We start from the raw sequence: 27970 nt of genomic DNA, 5'->3' as shown, positions 1-27970 counted from the left end.
CATGCTCCGTCGCGCTGCCAGAATGTGAGCCGCCGGGGGGCGGAGCAGGCGGGCGGCGCCGAGCGCGCATGCGCATCGGAGGGACGAGGGCGTGTTCGGAGGCGCCAGCGCATGCGCGGAAGCTGGCCTGGCGGCAGAGGGCGCATGCGCGGGAGGGGGGGGGTGGTTGAGTCCTGTGTGAGGGAATGTGCGCATGCGCAGTGGTCATGAGTGGGGGGGCTGGGGAGGCGGTGTCATTCGTGCTTTGCGCACGCGCGGCCGGGAGGGGAGCGCTGGGAACGGCCATATCCTGCTTGTTCGTCAAGTCGGCGCCTGCGCAGAAGGCTGCTGCGGGGACTTGCGGAATAATGAGCCTCTGCATCTGCTTGGGGGGAATCGGAGCAGGAAGACATGCTGCCAAATAGTGAGCTCCAGCTGCTGGTGTTCTCCTAGGGGGGCTGGCTGCGGAGCGGGGGGCAGACTCCGGGGGCGCGCTCCCCACCCGCCGCACCTGCTTGGGACAGGGCTTCTCGGGCTTCCCGGCCTGCCTCGGAGCAGGGCTTCCTCCGGCGGTAGGAGTCACTCGTAGGGCCAGGAGGTAAGGGCTGTGGGGAAGGGGGCAGGAGTTGAGAGAGGGAGCGTAGCTCGGCTGGGGAGGGCGAGGGAGCAGGGCCTGAGGGGGGGAGAGCTGCGGCTGGGAGAAGTTGGGGGGAGGCCTGCTTAGGGGCTTCCTCGGGATCCCCAGGTAGGGACAGAGGTTCAGTGGGGTGCCAGGAACTGAGTAAGGAAACACGAGTGGGAGAAAGGAAATAAGGGCTGGAGTGGAAAAACTGAGCTGACTAACAGCATAACCAAGTAAGGGATGACAGGTCGTAGCTTTGCCACTGGGGACCGTGAGGCACATTTCCAAATCAGGAGGGAACTTGGTCTTCCTATGAATTGGACCCCAGGGTGCCTGGGATCAGTACTGGTATTTCTTAGCTGTGTCTCAGGCCTGTAGTGGTGTTTAAAGGAAATGGTGCATCATCATGCAGCACGGAAAGGCAAAAGAATTCCCTTTCACAGCTAAATGTGTCAGTAATACGATTTGATAGCAGAGTGCTAATGCTTGTAGCAAGCACTGTCTTGATTAATGATCGATGGTATTATAAAGGTAAAAATGTTATTCTCATAGCATTTGCGAAGCTGCCCGTGAAATGGAATTGTCTTTTTCTGACAGGAGTTTTTTGGGGAGAGAAAAATATGGAATGTAATCTTATTTGTCGTCATTTTTCTGTAGCTCAACGTTATTAGATGTGTTTACGTTTGTGATTGTAGAGCATCATCATGACATAATGAAAAGGAATCCTTTTTTGTGATTTCCTTTTTTCTTTTTTCTTTGCCTTTAGAGTTCTAAATTGTTATGTCTGGGGTGGCTTGATGTGAAGCCCTATAAAAGTCTGGAGAATTTCACTATTTTTTTCTGCTTTATAAAATAGAACTCATTGGTTATTAAAAAAACCCCTAAATTAGTTAAGTGAAACATATAACTGGCTTGCTTCTTTTTCAGTGACGTTTTCTAACCAGATGCCCAGAATGATTTGGTTTCATTATGTCACTTGTTTCATTGTGACCTGAAGAAAAAACAGGTTTTTTTCTTAATGGTACTTTGTTATGGATGTGTATCAAGATCAAGACAACGTGATAGCAGAAGTACATCGCGAGCTGTCATCCTGTCACTGTATCAGTAGAGGACAGTAATACAAAACTGTACCTACCATAAGATCGTAGAAATTACTGTCAAATCTGGTATCCTGATTTACTTGACGATAGTTACCGCTATTATAAAACTAACCGTGTTTCATCCCCAAAACATTCAGGATTTGCACATAGATACAGGTCAGGGAGGGAGTTAAAATGGAAGGGGTTTTGATTTGACACATGGTCTCAGTGAGCAGTACCATCGCTGATTGCACAGATCACAGTGGAGCACTTAAAAATACTATTTCTTGTGTAATGGATCTTACAATTTGCTGATGTTTTAACATGGAGAAGGTACCAGTACTGGCAATAGTATTAGGTTGATTAGACCTGATAAACGTTAAAAACAATTCCATTTACCAGTCTGCTCTCAGTTAGTTTCCACTGAGCCAGCTTGACCGGTGTGGGGGTAGGTTTAGGGTTAATCTCTGAACTGTAGCTGAGCCTGTAGATGGACCTAGTGTTAGGTATGTACTGTGAAATGAGTTTGTTGCCCTGTGTGATTTTTCCAGATACCAATCCAGTTCACAATAAGAGGGACTTACCAGCTTTATTCTTGGCACACCCTTCTGTTCAGCGTTTTACTCGTGGGGCTTGCCATTCCACTGCCTGGCTCACTGTGAACCCTGTAAACTTGAAATCATCTGCTTCATTTCTTCCTGGACATTATTTCTGCAAAATTGGGCATAAATCTGGGAAAGATTATTATTTCTTGTACGATCAGGAGCTATTGCTGTGTTATTGATTGCATTCATAGTTCCACGCTTGGAAATATCCACTGTAATTCTGTAAAATTCCTTCTCTCCTCCCAGCTTTGGCTCGATTTTCTGCACGATTGGAGTATTATGTAAGATCTTGCTGTATTTCTCCAACGTCTGACTGCTGGTGTTTCCTACTCAGCACAGAGAGGAAATACAAGAAAAACATGTTTAAAAAAAACCCAAAACCAAACAAAAAAAACCCAACCAAAAAACCTTTATTGAGAGTGTTGCTTCTTGATTCTCAGTTGATAAGCTGCTGCTGCATTCTGTCTTGTACTTTGTACTTCAGAGACCTCTTAAATAAAGCATGTGTCCCAAGTTCTAGAAACACATGACGGTACAGGAAATTAGCATGAGGTTAAAGTATTCATACCCTTGAGGAGGCAAAAAACCTGTTGTTTTTCAGAAGCTATATCTGTAAATATATTAGAACTTCTTCTCTTGGTTTCATGTTGTTAAGTGTCCCTTTACTGAACTCTGTAGCAGTGTTTTGGAAGGAAGGAGTTGAGTGATTCTGGAAGTCTCTTCTTCTTCCCTGATACGCACAGCTAAGAATTCAAGAAAATACGTGGCACACATGAAATGTAATTTGTGATTTTTTTTTTTTTTTTTTTTCCCTCTCCACATCTTTAGGGCAGAAAAGATGCAGAACCACTGACTGTGTAGCAAATGCCCGGAAAAGACTTGAGAGTTCATTTCTATACTGTGAGTAAATTCTTTGGCTACAGGCAGGAGTTGCACCGTTGTGTTCCGTGAGGTGTAGCTGGTCTTACAACTCCATGGATTTTTAGGCATCCATAGAGTTTGTAAAGTTGGGACCATGGAAGGGATTAAACACTCCAACGCTAAATTCATAACTGGAAGATACTGATTTGGCCATTGATATATTAGAAACCAGTAGAATCCTGGTGACTTTAGATGCACTGACTACAGAAAATAGTATTAAAATTTTCCTATTGAGATCTCGGTTCCGCTTTTCTTAGCCTGTGTTGTACGTCTTATTCAACAGGTTATATTATATGACTGTGGACTTTAAAAATGGCTTTCATTAGAAATCTAGCATCTATGTTGTGCATTTTAAATTGGGTCTGATGTAATGCTTGGGCTGTGAATCATATACAGTAATCTTACTGCTTTTAAAAAATTGATCCAACTTCTGATAAGAGAAATCATTTTCCAGCAAAAAAGGATGCTCTTGTGCACACCTTTAAGAGACTTGCATACAGAAAATCAGAATATTAATTTGAAAATATGCTAATTTTAAGCATTTTAAATATTTAGGAGTCTCCTAAGTTCAGTAATATTGTTTCTGAAAATATACTGGAAGGTTTAGAACTCTAAACACCTTAAATTTATTACATGTTCAGAAACATTTCATGTTGCGTGATATGTAAAATTACATAGGGTATAGTTGGACACCAGGATACTTAAATAGCTGGCTGATAGTTACTCTGGATCACTACTTTTTCTCTGGACTTAACGTGCCACCCTTTGAGTTAATAGAGGTACAGAAGGAACGCTTTCATATGTGTGACATCAGACATGCCAGTGACATCTATACGGCATCAATCTAAAAAGACTGATGTGATGTTCTAAAAATGGAAACTGTATCTTCTGATGTCGAACAGAATTTAAAGAATTACACATTTTTAACTACGAATACGCAGGAATGGCACTTGTAGAGGTTCACAAAATGATTTGTGGACTTGAACAGCAATGTGTAGTTGTTCTTTTTTTTTTTTTCTCCTTTCCATGAAGTCTAAGTCCTCATATTTACCAATAAACAGTTATCTCTAAAATGAGTATAACACGTGAATATCTCTGTTAGGGCTGTTACAAGAACCGATACTTACGCACAATTGAATAGCAGAGAAGGTGGTCTGGAAAAACTTACTGGTCTTAGAGCCAAACAAGAAGTAGAAGTTTGCTTATGGGACTTGATCAGATGAAGAAGTAATTTAATTTAAGAATATGTGTATTTTTTTTTAAGTGTGGCTTTAGTTACTGTTCTGCCCACCTTCTTTGCTCATTGCTGCAGAAATTTGTTCAACAAATCATAGATCTTAATTGTATATAGCAACTTTTCTCTAACAGCAGTGGTTTACTAGTGGGAGACTTCCCAAGATTATTAAGTTTTATTTCTTCAGCTTAGATCTTAAAGCTAGTGAAGCCTCACTTATCTTCTCTTAAAAAGAAATCCTTTTTCATTTTTATTTTTTATTTAAAATAGTGGATTTGCCTTTGTGTCTGAAAGAAAAGCTCAGATGACAGCCCTGGTTTTAGAGACCTGCTTATAGCAGTGAGACTGGAGAGCAGGTGGAGGCAAACACAGTAAGTCATCTGGAGCTGCTGTAGAGCAATGCAGAAAAGCTGCCTGGCTGCCTCCCAAGTGTTGCTGCACAAAGAGGCTTGAACAGACGCTGATTGCATCGATGGAAAAGTTTTCAGTTAATGATACTGACTGTTAAAGAATGTTGTCATATCCCCCACCCCTCCCCAAGATTCTGTTATCTTGGGGCAAAGACATCATGCAGTACCTTCCTTGGATGCGTAGAATGCATGCTATTACAATAGGCTGGGTGTCCTGACCTTATAGATCTGTCTTTGTAATTTGAAAATCATAATAAATGATTGGTGCCCTCATTTCCTCAGCTGCTTTTTTGTAGAAGTGTGCAACCTCAACAAGTTGTGCTTAAAAACCACATATATCAGTTTGATTAATTTCTTAGAAGCACTTGTGGGCAGTAAATGAAATTCGGAGAACAGTATCTCACTACTGCCTTTGAGAGACAGACGGTTTTCTTAAGATTTCCTGTTAGCTTGTGATTTTGTTAGTACTTTTTCCCGGAGAAAAGAACAGTGTGTCAGTGTAGGTGTTTGAGTCCAAAAGTTTTGGAAGTTGCCGTCATGTGTCATGTTCTGCCTTACAGACCTCTGCTTTCTAGCAAGTAAGATTACAGTGAAATGACTGTGGTTCAAATTCGATGTAATATAATTTTAATCAGGGAGCGCAAGCACAAGCATTACAGTAGATTATATTCAGCTGTATCCTGGAAATGTTCTGAAACATCCTTGCTTTAGGTTGGTGCCAACCTTACCAAACCTGTGTGATTACTGCCGAGTAGCACTAGGACTTTTTAAGATTTATAACTTGTGTGATTCAGAGTTGGTTCTTGGCTAGCAGATAATTTATATTTCTCTTTAGATAATATTGCCCGGTAGCTTACTGAGTTTTACTATTGATGGGCAAAATAGTAGGAAGACTTTTTAAAGTGTTCTTATAAGAACAGAAGGGGTAACAGGAAGAAAACAAAAGCAACAAACAAGGAGTGGTTTCTTCTCTGAGGCTAGAATGGGTTTATGGAGATGGCTTGTTTGTGTATAAAGGGAAATAAATGTAGGTATCTCCTGGGAATTTATTTTCATGTACTTTTACATTTCCCTTTGTTTTTTAAAGATTCAATAAATGGCTTATGCCAGCAACAGCTTAGAATGTATAATTAAAATTAAAAGTCAGGCAGTCAGCTCCCTGTGTCCAAGATACTTCCTTTGGGATTTTTTTCACTTTTAACACACGTTACAACATTAATGCCGAAAGCAGTGGAAAGAATGTGCCTTGCTGCCCTGCTTCCGAAGTGTCATTAATGTAAACAGACATAGAATAATGCCTCTGGCCCAGTCTTTTTTCCTATTGATTAAAAATATATTAAATACAGAATATCTAAGCTACTGAAATTTTTCTTTGCTCTTTGTCTTATTAATTCGATAATCTTGGTCTTGAATGGTTAGAATATTCAAATATGGGTGTAGGCGAATGCCATAATTGTGTTTATTTTCTGAGTGTGATTTATGGTAAGATGTGATTTATTATTTTTTCATGTTAATGTGAGTAAGACTATTAAAATTACGCTAGCAAAACCATCACGCCTTATTGAAGTCAGTGTGATGTGTTTTATAGGAAACACGGCTGCTGATTTTTGAGGAAAATATAGATGGTTTGGAAGCGGAAGTTGGTTGGAATTTGATTCCCATCTCCTTTCTCTCCTTATTCCTTCGCATGTTGATGTCTGATAAGGTCAGAGAAAAGACTAAACAAAGTAACGCTGAAAATTAAGGACTCTTCCTGTCTAGAAAACCGCGAGTGTCAGAGAAGCATTACCTGGTAGGATAGGCTGCAAACAGGAGTGTTTTCGAGTGCTTGTAATTGCTATTTATTATCTGTTAAAAGTAAGTCCTGGAGTGAGCTTTCTGTTGGAATGAAGCAAGCAGTTGATTTATTTTCATGCTTTTCCAAAAACTGGGGTTTGCATGCTGGTTCTCAAGAGTTCTTTTATTTGGCAATCATATGTTCTTTACATTCAGCAGTTTAAAATAATTCTCATAACCATTTTGAAGTCATGCTGTAATTGCAAGGAGGTGAAAGAATCAGTAGTTTGATGTCTAGTTTTGGCCACACATTGTAATCTCTAAATTGATTATTTGAAAGCTTAATTTCCAGAATAATAATGGCAGAAACTGTATTTCAGCTCAAGTTGGTTTTGATAAGCTCTTAGAAATATTAACGCAAGATGGCAACTGGAAAATGTTATGTGAGGACTACCAGATGTTTGTGTTACTGGAAAGTTGATATAAATAAAAGGCTCCAGAGGGGATTATAGTCTTGGTGGTTTGCTAGAGGTCAGATCTGCAATCCCATTTGAGTGCTTCAGCGGTGTTTGGTACCAGGTCTCAGCACAGCAGATTGAAAATGCAGTCCTGCTTAATTTTCAGTTTTTGCTTGTTCTTTGATTAGACGTTAAACCACTTAGGCATTTTCTTCCAGTTATTTTCAACTCCCCAGGAATCTGTTGGGATTTTAGAGGTGTGAGGTATTTCTAGCAGTGTGTCGCGCTTACAAAAGAAGAACAATCTACAGAGGGGAGAAAAACGCCTGCTGCTGCCAGCCTGCTTGCGGAGCGAGAGGCTTCCCTGGCATGTTAGGAAGTTTTCTGGAAAGAGTCGTTTTCATGGCTTTATCTTTTAATCTGCAAGATTATTTACGTGCTATGAAAGTGCAAATGTTTTACTTTTCAAAAAAAAATTGCTAAAATGGCAACTGAGTTACTTGACAAGTGACAGGTAACAATTTACCCTACAAGTAGAAACTGAAGCTGTAAAATACTTTTTACAATTTCCATGTGAAGGAGAATCTAAAATAAAAGAGTTCACGGGCAATAACAAAACTCTTCTTTTCAAAAATAAGATCAGGTTTCTTATTGAAGACAGAAGTCTGCTCAGGCTGATTGTTTCTGTAAGACCTGAGCTGGTGTGTTCAAATAACGTTTTTCCTTGTGAGAGGAGAGAAATGAGCAGGAATGGATTGGTAGGAAGGAAGAGAAAAGAGGTGAAAAGGAGAATTTGGAGAAAAAGAAGACAGACATATTTCTTTTTAACATGCTTATGATCTGAATTAAAAAATTATGAAGATTATTAACTTCTGAGGAAAAACAGTTTTGAAGATTTAAGATTTAAGCATCTCAGGACGTACCTCAAGAGGTTTAAAGATGGAAGTAGAAAGAGTTAAAGAAGAGGCAAACATCTGGTGAAAATAGGAGTGGTGACTTAAACGCAACAATAACTCTAAAATAAAAAAAAAGTTTGGTTTGCTTTTAAGAATTTGATTACTTCTTATGTTTACTGGTGTGGAGGTAATTCTGATATACTTTGGGTAATTTATAGTTAGGGTTGGATGTGATTAAAGGGGATACAGTTTTCTGCATCTGTTCAAACACAGGCATGAAGCAGTCTTAGAAAAATGTCAAAAATATGACTTGACTTAATGACTGAAGAGTAGACATTTTCAGTGGAGGATTTGTTTATAAAAGCAGAAGGTTATTTAGAGTATTCTGGGCTGCTTCTTAACCAACTTCCTCTCTGTTTCCTTGGTTTAGTTTTAGCTGCTTGCTATTTTATCTGGTGATATTTGGGGAGGAGGGGGAAGGGATGGTAGATGGTCTATGGCTAAAGAATGATGGTGTTTCTGTTCTTACGAAATAGATGTAATTCTCCTTACAAGGCTGATGTTTCACAGATGGTTGGACTTGATGATCTTAAAGGTCTTTTCCAACCTTAATGATTCTGTGATCCCTTAATAGTTTCATACAAATTATGATTTTTCTAGGTGATCAAGCCTGTTCTTATTTTTTCCTCTTTTATAACTGGAGAATTGGTTTAAGGGAAAAAAAATAAAAACATTCCAAGAATGGAAAAGAAACCCTTAGTTGTGGAATATTTCTCCAAGTGGAATTTTAGTTACTGAATTCTAGTGGGGTGCCAATATTCAGTGTGTTTTGAGATAACTCTCTTATTAGCCATGTTGAAAATTATTTTTCTATGTAACTCCTCTAAACTTTTCTGTGATCTGTCAGCTCCAAAAAAAAGTATTTCTGGATGTTCCGACTTGATAATGAGTTTTCTGAAATAAACTGAATTAAGGTGCATGCATCTGCCTTAATTAAAATCTTGCTTTTATGCAGTGTCCGGAGGACCCTGTTGTGACCTGAGGAATTTGGCCTTCTCTAATGTACTTGGCAACTTCAGGGTATAATAAAAAGAAGGTACCCCTCCAAGTTCCTGAATGCTACTGATGGTAGAACTTACAAACTGAATTAGGACTGATACATAGTGCCTTGGAATCAAGAGAAATGCATGGGCACTCTCAACTGTTGAGAGAGATCATTTGCACTGTATTTTAAGGAAACTGGGTTATCTCTATTGTTTCTGTCTCCCAAATGAGAAGTTGTAGGTCCTTTAGCTTGGTATGCACCTTCCACTGGATGTGAGTTCATTCCTTTTATCTCTCTGCTATGATTATGTTGATTTTCCAGTCTGTTCTCTTATGACTGAAGTTTGTAAATGAAACTGCATGTGTCATTTTGAGCTCAGCAGTTTTTGTGGCACTCAACAGGGTACAGGTTAAGTAAGATCTGGTTTTGGATTTAAGAGCACAGAAGGTAGAGGAAGGTGCACACACTCCCAGTTTTTAGCAAGTGTTCAAGCTTAATTCACCAACAACTTTTTTTGGCCTAGATTATTCTTCCCTCTAATTCAGGTACAGTTAAGTCTGTATATGTCCCATTCATGTTACTCCTTTATAGTTTGGTTTTTTTTTTTTCCAGGCGGTGATTGGCTATTTGTTGTAGAACCGTTTACATTTCTTTGTTCCAGAAAGATAAGCCTCTCGCTTGTGTAAACCAGGCTTCCTTTCAAGACGTAGCTTCTTGGTATGGGTCACTTTCATCTTTCCTAAGTGTTGATTTCTAATCTCAGTCTATTTTTATTGGTACAGGTTGTTCGCTACCTTGGTGCAGTCTCTACACCACCATGTTAATAATTAGGCAACTTTGTGTAACCTCTGGAATTCGCTGTGCCTGACTTTCAGCCTGCCTTTGTAGCTAGACAAGATTTCCTGACGCACAGGAGACCTTGCAATCAGTATCATCATTGCAATCGGTATCATTGCTTGGCAGTCGTTAGCACCGGTGATGTGAATGCTTTGCCTGTCATTGCTTTCTTCTCTGGTATGGCAAGTAGGAAGAGTGGTATGACACCCTGTTTAGTATATACATTAAAATCTGAAAAATTACTCATTTCATTCATCCACTAGTTAGATGGCATTGCATCCCACTTTGCTCTTTCAGTTAAGTTGCTCCCCCCCCCCCTTTATTTTTTCTTCTTTTTCTTTCTTTACGGCAGTGAATTCAGACCTTCCATTGTCCTTTCCAAAGCTTTGAAGAATGCAGGAAGATAATGGTCTTTTCCTGTGCTTCCATATCTCATCCCCTTGTTTTATTGCTCCAATTATCTTTGTCCTGCTCCTTTTCTCTGCGCTTTGTGCTGTTCTTGGATAGTCTTTGATACGTTGCTGGTCCAAGAAGCAATCACTCCAGTTCTTGAAATGCTTAATTAAAAATGTGCTTCTTTTACAGAATTTTCTGTAAGTTATCTTTTGCTGAATAAAGCTTACTGAAAACGAATATACTTGGACATTTCTGGTGTAAACTACTGGGTTCTTAAAAGGTAGTTGGTTTATCTTGAGCAGAAGTAGAAAATGACAGGCTGTTCAGCAAAAGTCTAGTAATTTTGAGGCCTCTTCTAGAATTACTTGTTGAGTTGATATTCCCCACCTCTCTCAGGTCAAGTCTCAGCTGCTCAGGGAATAGATTTGACTGTTGATTCCTACAGTAGATGAAGTTTTGAGCTGAGATTGAAATGTCTTGGTGCAGCTGCTAAGTCAGGAGGTAATTATGAGGACAAAGTGGCAAGGGAACATTTCCTGTGCTTCAGAAAGGTCTGATCTGGCTCTGGTTCGTAGATAAAATGTCTTCATCTGGAAGTGGTTGTGAATGAGGTGAGAATTATTCTTTTTCTTAACTGTAATCTTAACTATGTCCAGAGACAAGTGCTGTTTGTTTTTTATAGCCAAGGAAGTAAGAGACCCCAGACTGTACATGGGCTCGCAGGGGTCCATAAGATAATACTTTGTATTTTGTTTCCTGTGACTTGGTATTTATGCCTGTACCTTCAAGTTTGTCCCTGCCTCTCCTGGCCGGAAAGAATTTTGATATCCAAACTATTTACAAAATGTTTTCCTAAAACCTTTGCCTGCAGCGCTTTTTAATTCACTGCTAGTTCAGAGGTGCCAGCACTGTTAGTGAAGAAGTGTGAACTGGTGAAGTATTAAGTGTTCATGAGCAAATAAACACCGGGAGTGCCCTGCCGATTACAGAAACTTAACTTTACCTTAAGTTAGCTGTGGTTCCTTTTAAAATGCATTTAATATTGGTCCATGCCAGAAGAGTGATTCAGCATTTGAAGGTGGAACAGCACATGGAAGTTTCTACGGCACAGTTCTAAGGATATATTTCAGTGACCTTTTATGTGCTTGCCCTGTTCGTGTGCTTGCTAAGCAGGGCAAGCGCCAAGTTTTTCCTTACTGGTAATTTTTGCAAAAGGCAGTGATGGATATTGCCAGTTTATTCCCCCTGTGACTTGCTACAGCAGTAAAAGTACCAGTGATGTCATTTGATGACAAGTATTTGATGGTTGATTGCCGTATTGAGCTAGGGGTATGTTGGATTTTAAAATCTTTTTTTAACTGCATTTAACTGCCTCGCAAAGCACCTGTAGAAAGCTTTGACATGCCAGACTGAAAGTATTTTCCAAATAATAGAAAATCTTTAAAATCTGGAACCTTTGTCCCCTTTGGACCATTTTAAAAGCATAACGAATGACGCGCTGGCGTGCAGCAATTCTATTAGCACGTTGTCATAACTTTTATTACCACCTGCCTATCCAAGCCATCTGGGAGGAAAGGATGTAAGATATGAAAGTGACAGTCACTCAGAGAAAATTAAATAGTCCTGTGTATCTCAAGCTCATACATTTGTCTTGCCTTTAGACCACACAAGCTTTCTAAAACGTCTTTGCATATGTAAGATGGAGGTAATATTTAGGTACATCTTAAAATCCTTTTGAAATACAGAAAGTAGCTGTTAAAGTTTCAATTTTTGCATCACACGATTATCTATTTCCTTCCCCTATCCCCTTACATTATTGATGGCTACAGTCTTCTGGAGTTTGCTCCTTGGAGACCGGTGAAAGGTACAGGAATTTAGGATTAACTTCTGCCCTCCATCCAGGAAACCCTTCAACTTCTCAGTGTGTTCCAACAGGCTTGATGAATGTGCCGTTGTAACATAAAAAGTTGTTGTTGTCTCCTCTTTCCCTCCTCATTAATCCCTCGTTTTCATGCCATAAAGGGAGGTGTTACCACTGAATTTACCAATTTGTCTTCAAGAAGGACCCACTGGAGTCTTTTAACCGTGTAATTACCTTTCCTGTTAAACCACTTCTCTAATGTGTGTGTAGATACTTAACTGCTTCAGCTTACCTGGAAGTAGAAGTCTTCTTACAGAAACTTGCTTATTGTTGATAAATACCTTGTGTGGAAATTGGTACCTTATCCAAACTGTTCTGGGTCTGTTCCTTGTAATTATTCTGAAGCCAGGCAAGGAGAACAGCATTGTGGCCTCACCGAGTCACCGGGAAGATGCTGATGGACACTGCTGCTGACTCTCCGGCTGTTCTTCACCCGGAGTTTTAGGGTGTCTCGCAGTGATGGGCTGTGCCCAAAATCCCTGCTAGGAGGAAGACCTAGTAGGTTGTTGTGGTTTGAGGTTTAATTCACACCTCCATTTTGGCCAGGTGTATGGGGAGATGGATGGAGGGCCATAGCGTCGTCGTTTCAGAGAATTCAAAAGTTATTTTAAGCTAAGTTATTTTTACATCTTTTCTTCATCCCCTCTAATGCTTCTTGCATTATTTCTCACTCTGCATAAGGAAGTATTTTGAAAGAAACCTGAATACTTCCGTGTTGCAAGTAGTCTGAGTAATAAGATGTAAGTTAAAAACTAAAATCACTGAAACTAACTACAATTTTAACAAAAAAAATTAATTTCACGTCCCACTCTTGTGTTTTATTTATTTGTTGTGCTTTCTTCTGATCAAACCTTTTCATTACGCTTAGCATCTTGTTGCTCAGTGTGCAGACAGGTTGCCATCAGTGTGGAGGCGAGCTTAAAAAACTTCATCCTTTCCCTGGCCGCTGCTTCTCTCAGGAGTTTGTGTCCCTGTCGTTTGTGCCTGTGCTATAAAACAGATCACTAGAATAATGTAGATTAAAAATAGCTGTGAACAGAACAATGGAAGAGCCTGGGTGGAGTTGAGCAGTGCTTCTGTGAACCCCGAGGGGAAGGAAAAAGCTTGGGTCTCTCCTGCCCATAGACTAAAACCAGGAAAAAGGCATCCTTTCCCCAGCCATGGTGAGGAGGAGGTGTTTCTTGCTGCTTGTGCTGGAATTTCAGCTTTTATCTGTCCCCGAAAGACTTGTGACTAGAGACAGTGAAGCAATGATGACCTCGGAGGCAAGACTGAATGTTGCCCATGGAAGGGCAGTTAGCTAAGTATTCAAAAGTCGTCTCTGCTACTTCTGGCTTAATTTGAATGACACAGAGTGGTTTCATTGAATTTCTTTGGAGGAACTGTGGCAATTTTAAGTTTAATGTAATAAAACCTGCAGCAAGTACCTAAAGTGCATCTCAATGTCCCTTTCTTTTTAAAATGTTGATTTTTAAAAAATCAACATTTTAAAACTTTTTTTTTTCCCTCATTCCACATGCACAGCACAAACTGCAAATGCAAAAAGTTTGTAAAGCAGTTTGATCTGAGAGCACTTGGTTTTACATTAGTCCTAGTTGTCTGCAGTTCAGATCTTACGGAGTTGCTTGCCCCTGAGCTTTGCTCCAGGGAAATAAATTTCCATCGAGTTAAGTGTGCAGCTCTGCAGGGTTAAATACTTATTTCTTAGCTCCTGATAGCCAGTATCTCTCTTTCAGTGTTTACATGGGCTCACTTGTGCTTTTCTAAAGGAAATTAAACCTAAAAAAACCCCACTCTTGTTTTATGGTTAGATAATGCCTGTGTACCAGCATTTCCAGGTGCTTTCCGAAGGTGCGTAGAACTGAAAACCCAAATGCACAGCGGTAAACTGGAGTGGCTGATGTGAGCCCTGCTTAGGAGAGGTCTGGTCTGCAGCTGGAGCCTGCACTCAAATCCAGACCAGCCTTGCAACTGCACTTAAAGACTCCAAATTATCTTAATAGCAGTTTGGGGGGAATTATGTACATATATGTTTATGTTCTTATTGTGAACATTCTCCTCTTGTTTTGAGATGTGGGATTTTTAGGTATATATTCTCTACGCTTTCCACCATTTCCTTTCAACAACTAATGACTCAGCCTTCCTCAAGACCGGCAGCCTGTGCTTTACCTTTCTCCCCCAACGTACCTCGATATCAGCCTTTATATTTAAAGCAATTCGTATTGCCAGATAACCATTTTGTGTCTTTTACTCACCCTTTTTTTATTCTTCTGAGGACAAAACTAACAGCAATGAAGTTCTTGTGGTTCACTGGCTGTCCTGTGCAGATAAATAGCACCTGTGAAACAGAAAGTGTTTAGCAGAAGGCTAAACTGTAAGGCGTGTGATGCTTTTACATCTGCCAAAGTAATGAATCCTAGTTTCCGAGCTCATCTTTGAAGGCATTTTGTGTATCTGCCTTAGGGATCAGGACTCAGAAGTCAGAGATGGGTTGATTATTCTATTTTGTTTTAAAACCTCCCTTCTGGTAACTAGATGCCTGTTTTATCAGTTGTGCCTGCGTATTCGTTCAGGTGTGTTGCAGTGGTTTTAACCCCAGATTGTTCTCTGCAGATGACAATTTGACTTGGCACTTAGAAGTTGGGAACTTCACTAGCATATAAAGGCAATGAGAATTTCCCTCTGGCCAAAGGGATTGGGTTTGAAGTAGAGAAATCATCACCAACACCTTCCCTAATAGTAAGGCTTCAGGAGAAGGTTTAAGCCATAGGAAATTACTCTGTTGATGTTACTGGAATCACTCTGAACCTAGGGTTTTGTTTTGCTGTTGAGTTTGGGTTGCATGTTGCTACCTGTAGCTTTTTGAGATTAAGAACTTCATTTGTCAAATGTGATCTCTGATAGTCTGAGACTCTCAAAATGAAAAGAGGGAGTAAACAGGGAGTTGAAACGGTGGCCTCAGGGTAAAGTAGTAAATCCCAAGTCAAGTGGGGAGTCTCCTATTTGAGTCTTGGACTCCTTAAAGGAAATTATATGCTAGGCTTATTCCTATAAGGAGCTGCATAAAAGAATAAGTGGAGGTGGTGTATTCCCCTCTTCAGAAAACATATGGTAACGCTTTAAAATGTTTAAATGTAACATCCTATTTTGAAGGTGCTAGGGGGGAGGGAGACAGCATGACGGCTTTAACTTGTGTCCCATGAGATTTAACAGCACTCCGGAAGTTTTTTTTTCCTTTGTTCTTACTTTTGGGTTTTTTTTCTCTTTTTTGGGACTGACAGGGTGAAGATCAATTATAAATTTCTTCTGCTGAGTTGTGAAATTCTGTTTAATCTTCAAACTGGCGATGTCAAGGGTGCCGAGTCCTCCTCCTCCGGCAGAAATGTCGAGTGGACCTGTAGCAGAGAGCTGGTGCTACACTCAGGTAAGTCCACGCTGTGTTGAGATACTCTTAACATAACACCATTAGAATCTGTGGTAAGAAATTTATTCAAAACAAGTTTAGAGACTGGATTTTTCAGACTATGTCATGCTTGCTAGCAGTGAGCATTCACCAAGGCAACAGTAGGATGTTGCCCTCTGCCCTTGGCAGAACTTTTGAGGAGGCAGCTGGAGAAGTTGGAGTGGTCCAGCTGCCACTGCTAGCCATTTCCCGACTGTTGTCTTGTGCTTGGGGGTTATTTGTCATGGAAGTGACTCAGTAAAACTTCCAGCTTTTCAGTTTTTGCCTTTAGGATGGTCAGGGTAAATGGGTATGACCCTAAACTGCCTCCTATCCTCCATTTTTAAGATCAAGGTGGTGAAGTTTTCCTACATGTGGACCATAAACAACTTTAGCTTCTGCCGAGAAGAAATGGGTGAGGTCATCAAAAGCTCAACCTTTTCATCTGGAGCCAATGATAAACTCAAATGGTAAGAAACTGAGCAGAGAGGTTCACCCTGTTTGTACCACTGCGTGAAAGAATTTGGGGTTCTATAACAGAGGAAATACATTAAAAAATACTTGTACTGCACATGGGTTCTTGCTTCCTTGGATGTACAACATATGCACAGGGAGAAAGTACTGTTGCTTCAGCATAGTGTTTGGACACACAAAACAAATGTGAGGATCTGGCTGTTTGCAGTGTTTCTCTGATAATGGAAAACATCAGAAGTAATAGAAGCCATAGCTGGAAGGGAGACTACATCCTGCCTTGAAGCAGAAACATGCCGTGGAGGATTATTAATGTCTTAAGTTGGGGGGTTTTGACTGATGTTTATCTTAACAAGCTCTTATAAGCCAATGAGGGTCCACAGCCAGTGTATTCAAACTCTATTTCAGCCTCCCCGTTTCAGTCCCAAATACTCCATGTTGTTAAAAAGATAATTTTTGCCTACGCTCTAAATCTTGCAATTTAAGACTATTGCTACTGTATTCCCTTTATGGCAGCTTTTTGTGAATTCAGAGACTTAACACAGAGATGATCAAAGTAACGATATTCTATAACTCCTTCTGCCCAGGAGTTTCTGCTTCTTAAAGATGACATAATTTTTTGGCCTTTTCCTGTCCTTTAAAATCTTTCTTATCTTCCCTGAGTTCTCAAGTAATTTCCAGTAACTCCGAGCGGACTTTGGTCAGAACGTGTATCAACTGTGAGTCGTGTCTGACCTAGTAGATCCATGGACACCTGGTTCCTTATTTTATCCCTTGTGGCTGATGTTAAGTGTTTTAGCAATTTTCTTTAAACCTCTTTAGTATAGATTGCGGCAAATCAGCCACTAAATAATTTAGTGTGTGTGTGTGATTACAGTTTGTGTTCCCTTCCTTTGGGTGGCAGACCTGTGCTTTCTTTGGACTGCTTTTTGTTACTAAATTACTTACCTTTATAACCTTTGCTAGTCAGATCTCATTCTAACGTCTAGATCTTTCTGACTTTTTTTTTTTTTTTTTGGTTTTTTTTTTTTTGTTTTTTTGTCCTTGTGTGGTTGAGCTCGTAGTCATTTGGCCTAGTTTTTGCTTCTTGTTGGATTCTGTGTCAAGTTTCAGGTCATGGAAGTGCTTGTGAGTTCGCCTCTTCCTGCACTTACTACCTTTTCTTCACACAGGAGTAGTTTTTTCTTTTTGCCCTAGCATTATGTTTTTGAGAAACTACCAGCCTTCCAGAAATCCATTTTTCCTTTCAGTTGCTTCCCATGGAATTTTACCTCTGGATTTGTTGCACTTCCTCAAATCCATTGCTTCCATTCTACTATTTCTTTAACCTTCTTGTTTTGAAAGTTGACATCCAGGGTGCTTTTCAGTAATTTAAACCAGACCCCCCTCCTCTTTTCCCCCGTGGTTTTTGCACTGGTTTACCCATAATTACTGCCTCAATATTATTATCTGTCTTGGAGATGTAGCATGAGGCTGACTGTAACACGCAGTTCCACTCTATTTACGTAACTATTATTTCGTTGTGGTTCAGTGGCTGTTAAACAGAACTTGTTTGCTGTACATTTTATTGTGAAAATTCCACAATGCCCTTTCTTTGAAAGCTATGAATGACCTGCCAAAAACTGTTCCTGACGTCTCATTCGGATGCCTGCTTCCACAGGTGTTTACGTGTGAACCCTAAAGGCTTGGATGAAGAAAGTAAAGATTATCTATCCCTCTATCTGTTGCTGGTGAGCTGTCCAAAAAGTGAAGTTCGAGCAAAGTTCAAATTCTCCATCCTGAATGCTAAAGGAGAAGAAACAAAAGCAATGGGTGTGTAAAACCTCTTTCTGTCTGATGGGGTCAGTTGTTTGTCTTTTGCTGTTTGATCAAGCGAGTCACTCAGCTGGTGTTTGAAGCACCGTATCTTTCTTTCAGAGAGCCAGCGAGCATATCGATTTGTACAAGGCAAGGACTGGGGATTCAAAAAATTTATTAGAAGAGACTTTCTTTTGGATGAGGCCAATGGACTTCTTCCAGATGACAAACTCACTCTCTTCTGTGAGGTAAGTCTTCCTGTGCAGCTGAAAGAATAGCAATTCCATTAGCTTAAGGGAGATGTGACCTTATTTTTCATCATTGCTTTTAAGGAGTCAGAGGTGTCAGGAGAAATACTGGATGTTTATATGGCACTGAGATTTTATTTGTGCGTGTGTGTGTGTGTGTGCGTGCCTGCATGGCTGGTGGCTTTTTCTGTGTGTGATTCATCACATTTTGCTTACATTTATTTTTTGTTAATTTATATTTGTCTTTTACCTGTGATGATGGTAGGAATTAAGCATGTTTGATTATCATTTCACTTCTGATTTAGTGTTATCATCCATCTGTTTGTACTCCTTAATTTGAAACTCAGTTGGGATAATAACCAACACTAGCTCTGTGGTGGAAACCGGCCCGCCTATTACTTGCCTACTGAGTAAAGAAGAGTTTTCTTTATTTTCCTAAGTGTGTCTATACAGCCAACAAAAAGAAAAAAATGAAGAAAAAGGAATTTTATAGTAACCACAATTTTCTGGTCATTGTGTTTGCATTTTTCTACAACTGCTTACAAAATTATTATTCCACTAATACTAATTTCAGACGAAGATGCAGGCACTTTTTTCTAAAACTAGATATTTAAGTTTAGAATTAATGAGCAAATTTAAACTCTCTAATTTAGTGTCTTCAGAGCTTCTGCTCTCATCTTTCCATTGTCTTTTTAACTGCAAAATACCTCCTTTAGCTGTGAGTTTCTTCAGGTAGAACAAGTTATTCTCTCTTTGGATCTCCTGCAGTGGTTTTTATGGGAGTCTTTCCTTGTGCTGTGTTTTCTTTCAGGAGTGAAAGAAATGCTTCAGTCAAAAGTTGTTCAACAGCTGTATTTTTTTTGGTGGTTTTGTTTGGCCATCATAAACATGCACATATTTAAATTGACAAACATCTCCTAAAGGATGTGTATGCAATCAGTAGCATAAATTTTTATTGTCATGGCAGGAGCCCTTCCTTTAACACTTGTAGCCATATGGGGGGAGAAGAGGACAGTGTCTGGGATGACACCTCTATAGGTCTGGCAGTTACTCCTTCCTTCATGATAAAAGAGCCAGAGAACTTAGAATTGTGGAGCGAAACGCAGAAATTAATGTCTGAGAAGGGAATTTGCGAGATGCAATGTAGACAAACCTGAGATCCACTAGTAGTCTTGGCAACCAGTACTAATTCAAGTCAGCCCACTCTTTACTGAATTACTCCCTTCAAAAGCTTTAGCTCAGTGTTTTTTGTTTGTTCTGGATGAAGAGAAAACTTGCTGCTGGCTTCACCTGGCCTTGATATCTTCTGTTTTCCCTTTCAGTTTGTTCTACAGTCTAGCATGTAAGAAATCTTAAGTTTAGTGATATCAGAGGGGAAGGTTTTGCTGGCTGGAAGCAGTTTGTCAAGAACTTTCAACACCTTGGATTTGGGTTTTTTCCCCACTCTTTTTTTTTTTTTTTTCCTCCTTTTTCTTCCCTGAGCTTGTAAGTCTCTTAGCATGTAAACCGGTGTGCCATATGCTCTCCTAATGCTTCCCTGCTGGCCACAGGTGCCAAGTGATGCTGCTCACATCTGTACTTTCAGCATGCATGTTTTGTATGTAGAAACTGTCTAAGGAGATAGCAATACTGGATGTTGAGATGCTTGTTGTTTGGGGATATGTTGGAGTTTTCTGTAGAGCAGAAAGTTGCTGAGTGTCTCCACTGCACTTTCTCATTGCTTTATTAAAAGGAAAGTCTTTTGCTCTCTGCTTATGTCCAGTGCTGAACACAGATAACGTCTTGCTGAAAATGCTGTTAAGGCAGAGAATGATGTTCCTTGTCAAGCATTTAAAATCTGACCTCATTTAGTTGTCAGTTTGGGAATTTTTCAACCTCTGTTTTGCAGGTGGGGTTGATTGTTCATATCCCAACTGCATTACTTTTTGCTCTTTAAATTATATTCCAACATCATAGGTAAATACCATCCCGGTAAATCTCCAAAAAGAACGGTGTTCCCAAAGTTGTGGTAATAGCTCTCTTCTGAGTTAGGTAGCATTGGTTCCTGTGCTAAGAAGTTGAAAATAGCTTAAGCAAAACCTTATCTATTTTGACCTCCAAGGCTGGTCACTTGGAATCTACCAGTCTAAACTCCTTATGTAAAAAAGCATGTAATAGATTTTCATGCCAGTAACTGACTTCCTTTTATATATGAAGAGGATTTATTTGTTGATTTGAGACACAGTTCACAAGCCTTTTTTGGCTGGTCTGTAATCAGTATCGGACTCCAGCAAGGGATCTGCATCTTAGAATTCCTTTTTAATGAATCTGATGAGTTTTCATCCATCCCTGAGTCCGTGTTGCTGGTCTAGATGTCACAGGGCAAAAAGATGATGTAGCCATCAAATTAATGACAAAGAATATTAGCTTCCTCACTTTTGCTCTGGCTACTCACTAGTGTCCTTTGGCAAGCAGCATCTGGTATTTGTTTGGTTTTGAGTGTTGTGTAGTTTACACAAGATGTGCCTGCATCAGAAACCCACTGGAGGTTTCTCAAGAGTTGGGGTATATGTGCTATTAGCAGTTTTTTTCCTTAGAAGGTGCTTCTGTCATCTCTCTCACTTCATAATTTACTTCTCCTTTTACATAATTGTGAAGCTTCCTTTGCTGTCCATTGTTCTTCTTTGGCCATTGGTTATTAATAGAACTGAAATTTAACTTAGACTTGACAGCAAATCCAGGAAATAGTCTCATGTATGCTTCCCTGTCAATCAGCTTCTTCCTTTATTCTTTATTATAGCGGAGTAGTATTAGTCACTCTGATCTTTTCTAATTGGAGTCTGCTGTAGAAGGCTTATGAATTACTGCGTGTTTAACAATAATGGTTTGGTGCTGAATAGGCTCTTAACGGTTCCCTTTTCATCAGCTGGGACCTGTGGTCCCTGCCTAACCATGTCTGCTTTAGAGCAGGTGATAAGGAATCTATCTACCTTCCCCAAATCTTCCTAATTACTTGACATAAAGCTGCTTTTTTAAACTTACTGTTCACGGTTTTTTTTAAATTTTCTTTTATAATGTGGTGGAAGTGTTGAACTCTCTAAGAAATTTAGAACCAGAAGTAGCAAGACATTTGGGGGGTCAGACACTGCCCTTGCGCACGTGTGGATGCAGTGCTCGGATAGAGAAGCTCTGTGTACACTTCATTTTCATCTGTACTTCTGTCTGTATTGCATTATTGATTGGGGAGGGTTTCAGAGTGTTGATAGAAGGAAAAAACTAGGTCAGGTATGATGTCCGTAAAAGCAGAAAAATAAGGTTCTACTTCCTTGGTAAACCATCTGGTAAAGTTACGATTAAATTGCGTAGAAGTGCTGTTAATTTGGGATCGAGAAGAAAATGTGCTGGTGTGATTTAGGACTTGGGATGGACACTCTGGAGGAGCAGAGAACCAGGTTAAGGCAGGGTAGAAAGGATGCTTTGAAAATGGAGACATTTTTAATCATACAGTGATTCTGCTTGAGAGGTGTGGGTTTTGCTTTGCATTTCCCTTCACCTGTCCTGGAAATAAAAACTTCCTGTAGAGAAATTAGTTTTTCCGGTGTGTGTTTTTGAGTTTTTTGGTTGTTGGCTTTCTTTTCCCCTCCAGGTGAGTGTGGTACAGGACTCTGTCAATATCTCCGGCCAGAACACTATGAACATGGTGAAGGTACCAGAGTGTCGCTTGGCAGATGAGTTGGGAGGACTCTGGGAGAATTCACGCTTCACGGACTGCTGTCTGTGCGTTGCAGGCCAGGAGTTCCAGGCTCACAAAGCCATATTGGCAGGTCGGTATTGAGTTGGATGGGCCTTAGCGGGATAGGAGACAACAACATGATGGCAAGTGGGTTTTTTTGAGTTACTTTGTCTTTAAAGGAGGCTTCTGCAGTGCTTTTAACTGCAGAGCTGTAGTAAAGGACTGTTTTGTGAACTGTTAGAGGGAGAGGAAATACCTGCTCCATTTTTAATTGCCTACCTCCTGCCATGGTGAGGATGGTAGGAGGATTCTTTTGTGGCTGTAGTGTACTATAACGTATTCCTAAAGCATTTGTAAGGAGAAATTAGTACATTTCCAGGGGAATACTTCCTTGTAAAGTCAAGAAAGATACCTTACCACCCATGTACTCTTCAGCCTTGGTTGAAAGGGCATAAGAAATTCTCCCATACCCAGTTTGAAGCTACATCGGCCACATTACATTAAGTCACAACCTATACTTCTTTACCAGTTGTACCCAATTTGCCCTATCTGTTATAGGAGAATTTTTCTTGCATTAAGTAGCAAGACAGTTGTTGAGGTGTTGGCAGGCTACACTTAGCTCCTCCTGAAGAGTAAAAGAGCATCTCTAACTGTGTTTTATTTTCCCCACTGCCGTAGCGCGTTCCCCAGTTTTCAGCGCCATGTTTGAGCATGAGATGGAAGAGAGTAAAAAGGTAAGTTCCTGAAGGAAGGAGAACTTCTCCGGCTAGATGAATAGCTCTCTAGTCAACTCTTAGCATCACTGGTCAGATAACTTTCTTAGGTAGTGTTTGTGACTATTGTCACCTTTTAACTGTTTTTCTCACATTAGATGCAGGTCTCTGCTTCAGCTGTCCTGAAGGGAGGAAGAAAGGGATCAAGGAGGCAATTGTTACCTTTGTTACTCTTGGGGAAAGAGTCTGGGGTGGGATAAGGACAAGAAGAGAACGTGAAATACAACTTAGAATTTTTCTTACTCCATCCACATTTTTTTTTTTCTTTCTTTCTTTTTTGCAAATAGTACACATTCTAAATAGTTTGTAGCAAATTTCTAGATATTGGAAGAGCTTGGGTAGAAGGAAGCCTTTAGCCTCTTGTCAGGATCTTAATGAGCTTCATTTTTCTAATACAGAATCGGGTTGAAATCAATGATGTGGAGCCTGAAGTTTTTAAGGAAATGATGTGCTTTATTTACACGGGGAAGGCACCAAATCTTGACAAAATGGCTGATGACTTGCTGGCAGCTGCTGACAAGGTACAGTTGGGATTTATGGGTGTTCAGAGAACCAGGAATGACATGCACCTTGCTTTACACAATGCTCCTTGGAGATTGCTGCAGTAAGCTTTTCATGTGATCATTGTGGTTGGGCAGTTACTTTGAATTGGTTGTGGCTTGTAGGTAAGCCTGCATGTAATATAAGATACCTGTAAGATAGGATATACATATAAGATACCTATAGCTGTATAGATACATATCTTAACATATAACAATCAGGAATTTCTGTCTCTACTGCTCAGTTTTAAGCGTTTTCTTAAAATTTCAGAGGTCATCTCTATTCAGCATAATCTAGCATAAGAGCTGGGGGTGAGAAGAAAATGTCAAGGTGGACCTGGCAATATTTTTTTTTTTTAGTGTGATTATTACCAAATCTCAAAAAGTAGTGTTCTGTCTTGGCAAACAGGGCCTGCTTCTCCTTCTGGTCTGGCTGGTATCAGCAGCTTCAAGAGATGCTCTAAAGTGATGGATAGCCAAGAGTGGGAAGGTCCTGTTGTTTATTTTCTTTTTGCAGTGGCAGTCCCTGCTGTTTATGGAGAGAAGGGGTGCACTGGAGGAAGCCCTATTGCCTAACCCGTCTGTGGTTTTGCAGGGTCCTTGCCAGGGAGGTGTCGGGGATGGTCTGACTGGAAGGCTGCTGGTAGTCCCTGCGTAGCAGGCGCAGCGCTGTGGCCTTGCCAGCCAGCCAGCCGTTGCCTCCTTCCCTTTGCAGCACCAAGGACAGAAGAGAGTGCTCTGCTGGCCAGCGAGCCGTATTAACCAGTGAAAATTCGTAATATATAACCAAAATTTTATTTCCTTTTTCTTTTTTTCTCTTAAAAGTGAACTTAGTGCTGGTGAAAGATGCCAGTTTGACAGCACTGGAGACTAAAGTCCTGAATTTATCCATCGAACAGGTTCAGCACGGGTAGCAGCAGTGCAAGATTCTCCACACTGCCCTGCCAATGTGCCTCAACTCTGACCTGGAGGGACCACCTCTAGGGGTGAGACCGTAGTTCAGTCTCCATGCTTCTTCAGTCCTTGGATTCTCTTGTGGGTGCCAGTTAGGGTGGTGGATTTTAAAATGTGGATGCATGTAACCTTGTTCCACGTAACCACCACACGGCCATCAAACTCCCTGTCACTGCAGACCTGGGCTTCATCAAAAATGCTGATTTTAGAGGTGAAATGCTCCATATGCCATTATTAGGCCACTGCAACTAGAATTAAAATGGGAAATAATGCAAGGAGATTCTTGGCCTGATTATAATCATTGCCACATATTTTATTCATTATTTAAAGAGTATTGATTGAGAGCTCACATACCATCTTTAACTGAGACAAGTGTAAGTAAGAAGCAGTACATTAAGGACAGAGTAGGCTTTAACTTTGAGTTTCCTGGCTTTTAATGTAGCTTTTTTTTCCTTTTAAAGTCATTGTGTGTCTTTTAAAAGGAGAAATAAAAAATCTTTCATGAAAGCACATAAAACATCTAATATTTACTCAAGAGACTGAAACAGCTTCTTCTGAGTTCCTCCTGTCTCTTGGGGAAAATATGTAATTAGACCAAAACCAAAACAAAGCACGTCTTCTCAACCCAGGAGATACTATTTCAGCCTCTTGGGTAAGTGTGCTATTAGGTAGGGTGTTTTTTTAAAGTGTAATTAAGAAAGGGGGGAAGGGGAAATCTTGGTACCTGAGAGACCAGAATGGCTACTTTTGCCCAACTATGTAATTAGAAGCTGAGCTATTTGTAGCGAAAATCGAAATAAAAATTGTACATGCATGGAAGAGAATATTCAATTTACAAAAGGCATAATTTTAAGCTTCGTTTGGTGCATTTTAAACTACTGACAGACATTAATATAAACTAATGGCTTGCCCCTCATTTGAAACTCTTAGTTACTGATACAGATTAAGCAAGTAAATATCACTTGCCTTCTCAGATGTTCTGGTGGGAGAAAACTGTCCTGGTTATGAGTGCTATGCCTCAATTGAAGTAATTATTATCACCGATCCTTAAGTGAAAAAATGTTCTTACAATCTAAAATTATTCGGGTAAATTTAACCATAACGGGATGAAAATCTCAATCAGAATATAAAATCAATTTATAGTAACAATGCTTATTGTATGGCAGGCGCTCCCGTTGTCATGCAAGTGAGCTTGTTACCAGCTCTCTGTTCAGTCCTTGCAAATTTGGTATCTTTTCCCAATGTGGCCTTACATACTGAAGAACTTGTATACCATGTCATCTCTGAGTTGTCCAAAAAAGCCTTATCAACAGTATGAAGGATACTCTCAAATGCAGTTATCTGTCAGATAAAAAAAAATTAACAATCTTAAAGATTTTTTCTTTTTAGAAATGTCACTCAATTTGAAGTCATAATGTGAAGAAGACCTAACTGTGTTTAATCTTTAGGACCATTTATGTAGTGCTAATGTTATTATTCATATAAGAACTGCATTAGAATTGACTACTGTCCTAATCCCTGTGAAATGAAATCGTGGGATCTAGAATATGCAGAAGTATTCAGAAATACTCAGTTTGTTTCATCCAAAGAGCCACAAACCCCATAATCAGATCACACATACCAAGATTTTCAGAAGTATCTCAGTCTCACAGTTCCCAGCTATGATATTCCAAAAGACTGAGGTTTGGGGTTTGGGTTTCATTTCTTGATAATGAGTGGCTTGAAGTTTTCTGAGTATTGCTCTTTCTGGAGTCTGCCCGAGACCACTGTGTTGCCTTTGAAAATCTTGGCTGTGTCTGCATGATTCAATACTGACTGAAGTGCTGCAGAAAATAGTGTGAAATTTATTAGACAGCAGTCTTCTTCTAAGCATATCCTTTGAATTTCTCAAACCATTGATGTGGCCCAACCCTGCGGATCTAAAAAAAGTGGAGGCAAATGAACAACTAAATGGTAGAAACTCTTAGGTTGAGAATGTGAAGTTAGACTAGAGCTTTTGCCAAGGCATTACAGGCATGCTGTGATGTTTTGTTTCTAGCTGGATAGCTGCAAGAAATCAGGGGCATTTGTTTAACACTTTAATATTAAACTAGTAGTATGTGCTTGAGCAAGGCTGATCTTAATGTGCAGGTCACTAATGGCAAAGAAATTGAGTGAAAACTGCCTAAACATCACTGGAACACCTATGGAGCATTCACTGTTAGATAGGTCTTCCCACTGAACCCGGGTACTACTGTCATGCAGTAATAGAGTGAGAATGAAGGTTGGCTTTAGCATTCTGTGCCTTGAAGTCACTGAGATAGTAAGTATTACAGGTGACCTGAAATTCTCATTTCAAAGCATGAACTCAGCACCAGTAAGCCTGTAACACAAGAAGGCCGGGATGAGAGTTTTATGGTGGGTATGTTTCCTCTCCATTGCTTTCCTCAGGGTGGGCACATCATGATTCTCCTTTTGTTTTGTTTTGTTTTGTTTTGCTGGTCACTACTTCTCTGAGTACAGTTCAGATGCATATAGCAAAGCGAAGAGGTCTGTTCAGCATAATAGAGTAGTTTGTTACTGAAGGGTGAAGGAGCACAAGTAAGGCTTCACATCAGGCCTGATTAGGTGTTTTCTTCTTTGTAACCGTACTTTGGCTTGTATTTTGCAGTATGCTCTAGAACGTCTGAAGGTGATGTGTGAGGATGCACTGTGCAGTAACCTGTCTGTGGAAAATGCAGCCGAGATCCTCATTCTAGCTGACCTACATAGTGCTGATCAACTGAAAACTCAAGCAGTGGACTTCATTAACTAGTGAGTTTACTTTTGTTCCAGGATGCAACAAATCTAGAGGAAAGTGTTGTTTATTAGCAATTGGGTTCACAATTTGTGAAGCGTCACGTGCAGGGGAGAGTCTCCTCTATTATTTTTCTTTTTCAGTTCTCCCATTGTGATCCTTCATTTATCTGGCGTCCCAGATGTGGCATTGCCCTAAGGGCAGATTAGTCTTGTCCTGCTGGGACTGTTTGGAGTGTACAGCAGGACTGTTTCTCTGAGCTGTTATGGATCTCTTCCTAAGATCACAAGAACTTTTAGGTAGTAGAGTATCAAGTAGCCCCTGATATTGAGGCACTATGTGCAACTCGTAATATAACAGACCTTTCAGTAGATGTAAAATGACTACCAACTACTTTGATGTCTGGAAATGTTTTTAGTCCTATTTGTCAGTTAATACAGTTTTTCTCAGTACGTTCTATATTGATTTAAAAGACTTCTGTGCTGAGTAGTCAGGGTAGATGAGCATTGTGTTCCTGCTGTCCTCCACCTGGGATCATGTACGTTTGAGCTTTTCATCCTAAAGTTGAAGGACTGTCCAGCATACAACTGTGCCAGCAGAGCCAAAGCTTGCAGTCTTCACAAAAAGGTATCTAGCATACATCCAGAGTGATCCTAAAACAGTACACTAAAAATGTCAGCTTTCTCGGGCATGTGGAAAGAATCCATTTAGTTAATCCTTTTTATCCCAGTTGATAACTTCAGATTTATTCTCTCTTCTTTCTAGTCATGCTTCTGACGTCATGGAGACATCAGGCTGGAAGTCTATGGTAGTATCGCATCCCCATTTGGTGGCTGAGGCGTATCGCTCTTTGGCCTCTGCACAGTGCCCCTTTCTGGGACCCCCACGTAAGCGACTGAAGCAATCCTAAAGTCCTGTCTGGTCACACCACCCCATGTTTTTCTGGAAGCAGCACCAGCTGTTGCTGCTGTAACCTTGACCACCAGGTAGACAGCGAAATCTGTGGAGCTTTTACTCTGTTGTTGGGGGGAAGAGACTGCTTCGTGACACCCAGACTTTTTAAAACAGCACCAAGTAAC

General features: G+C 40.2%; 1 protein-coding gene across 1 annotated transcript; it reads left to right on the top strand.

Annotated features, from left to right (window-relative positions):
• Positions 1-557: 557 nt before the first annotated feature.
• Positions 558-27970, top strand: SPOP (speckle type BTB/POZ protein). The gene is made up of 11 exons (XM_009816572.2): positions 558-577; positions 3114-3185; positions 15461-15603; positions 15970-16091; positions 17753-17904; positions 18010-18137; positions 21763-21940; positions 22528-22583; positions 23021-23143; positions 26766-26908; positions 27657-27970. Exons 3-11 carry the CDS (start codon positions 15526-15528, stop codon positions 27799-27801), a joined length of 1125 nt encoding a protein of 374 aa, XP_009814874.1. The 5' UTR covers positions 558-577; positions 3114-3185; positions 15461-15525; the 3' UTR covers positions 27802-27970.

The sequence above is a fragment of the Gavia stellata genome, chromosome 28 (assembly GCF_030936135.1).
Source record: "Gavia stellata isolate bGavSte3 chromosome 28, bGavSte3.hap2, whole genome shotgun sequence".
Taxonomy (NCBI): Eukaryota; Metazoa; Chordata; class Aves; order Gaviiformes; family Gaviidae; genus Gavia; species Gavia stellata.
The sequence above is the reverse complement of the archived record's forward strand: the minus strand, read 5'-3'. Positions and strand labels throughout refer to the sequence as shown.

Excerpts from the sequence above, each read along its gene's own strand:
- SPOP (XM_009816572.2), top strand. The coding sequence starts at position 15,526 with ATGTCAAGGGTGCCGAGTCCTCCTCCTCCGGCAGAAATGTCGAGTGGA. Across the intron at positions 17,905-18,009 it reads AGAAGAAACAAAAGCAATGG|AGAGCCAGCGAGCATATCGA; the intron begins GTGTGTAAAACC and ends TCTTTCTTTCAG. Across the intron at positions 22,584-23,020 it reads AGATGGAAGAGAGTAAAAAG|AATCGGGTTGAAATCAATGA; the intron begins GTAAGTTCCTGA and ends TTTCTAATACAG.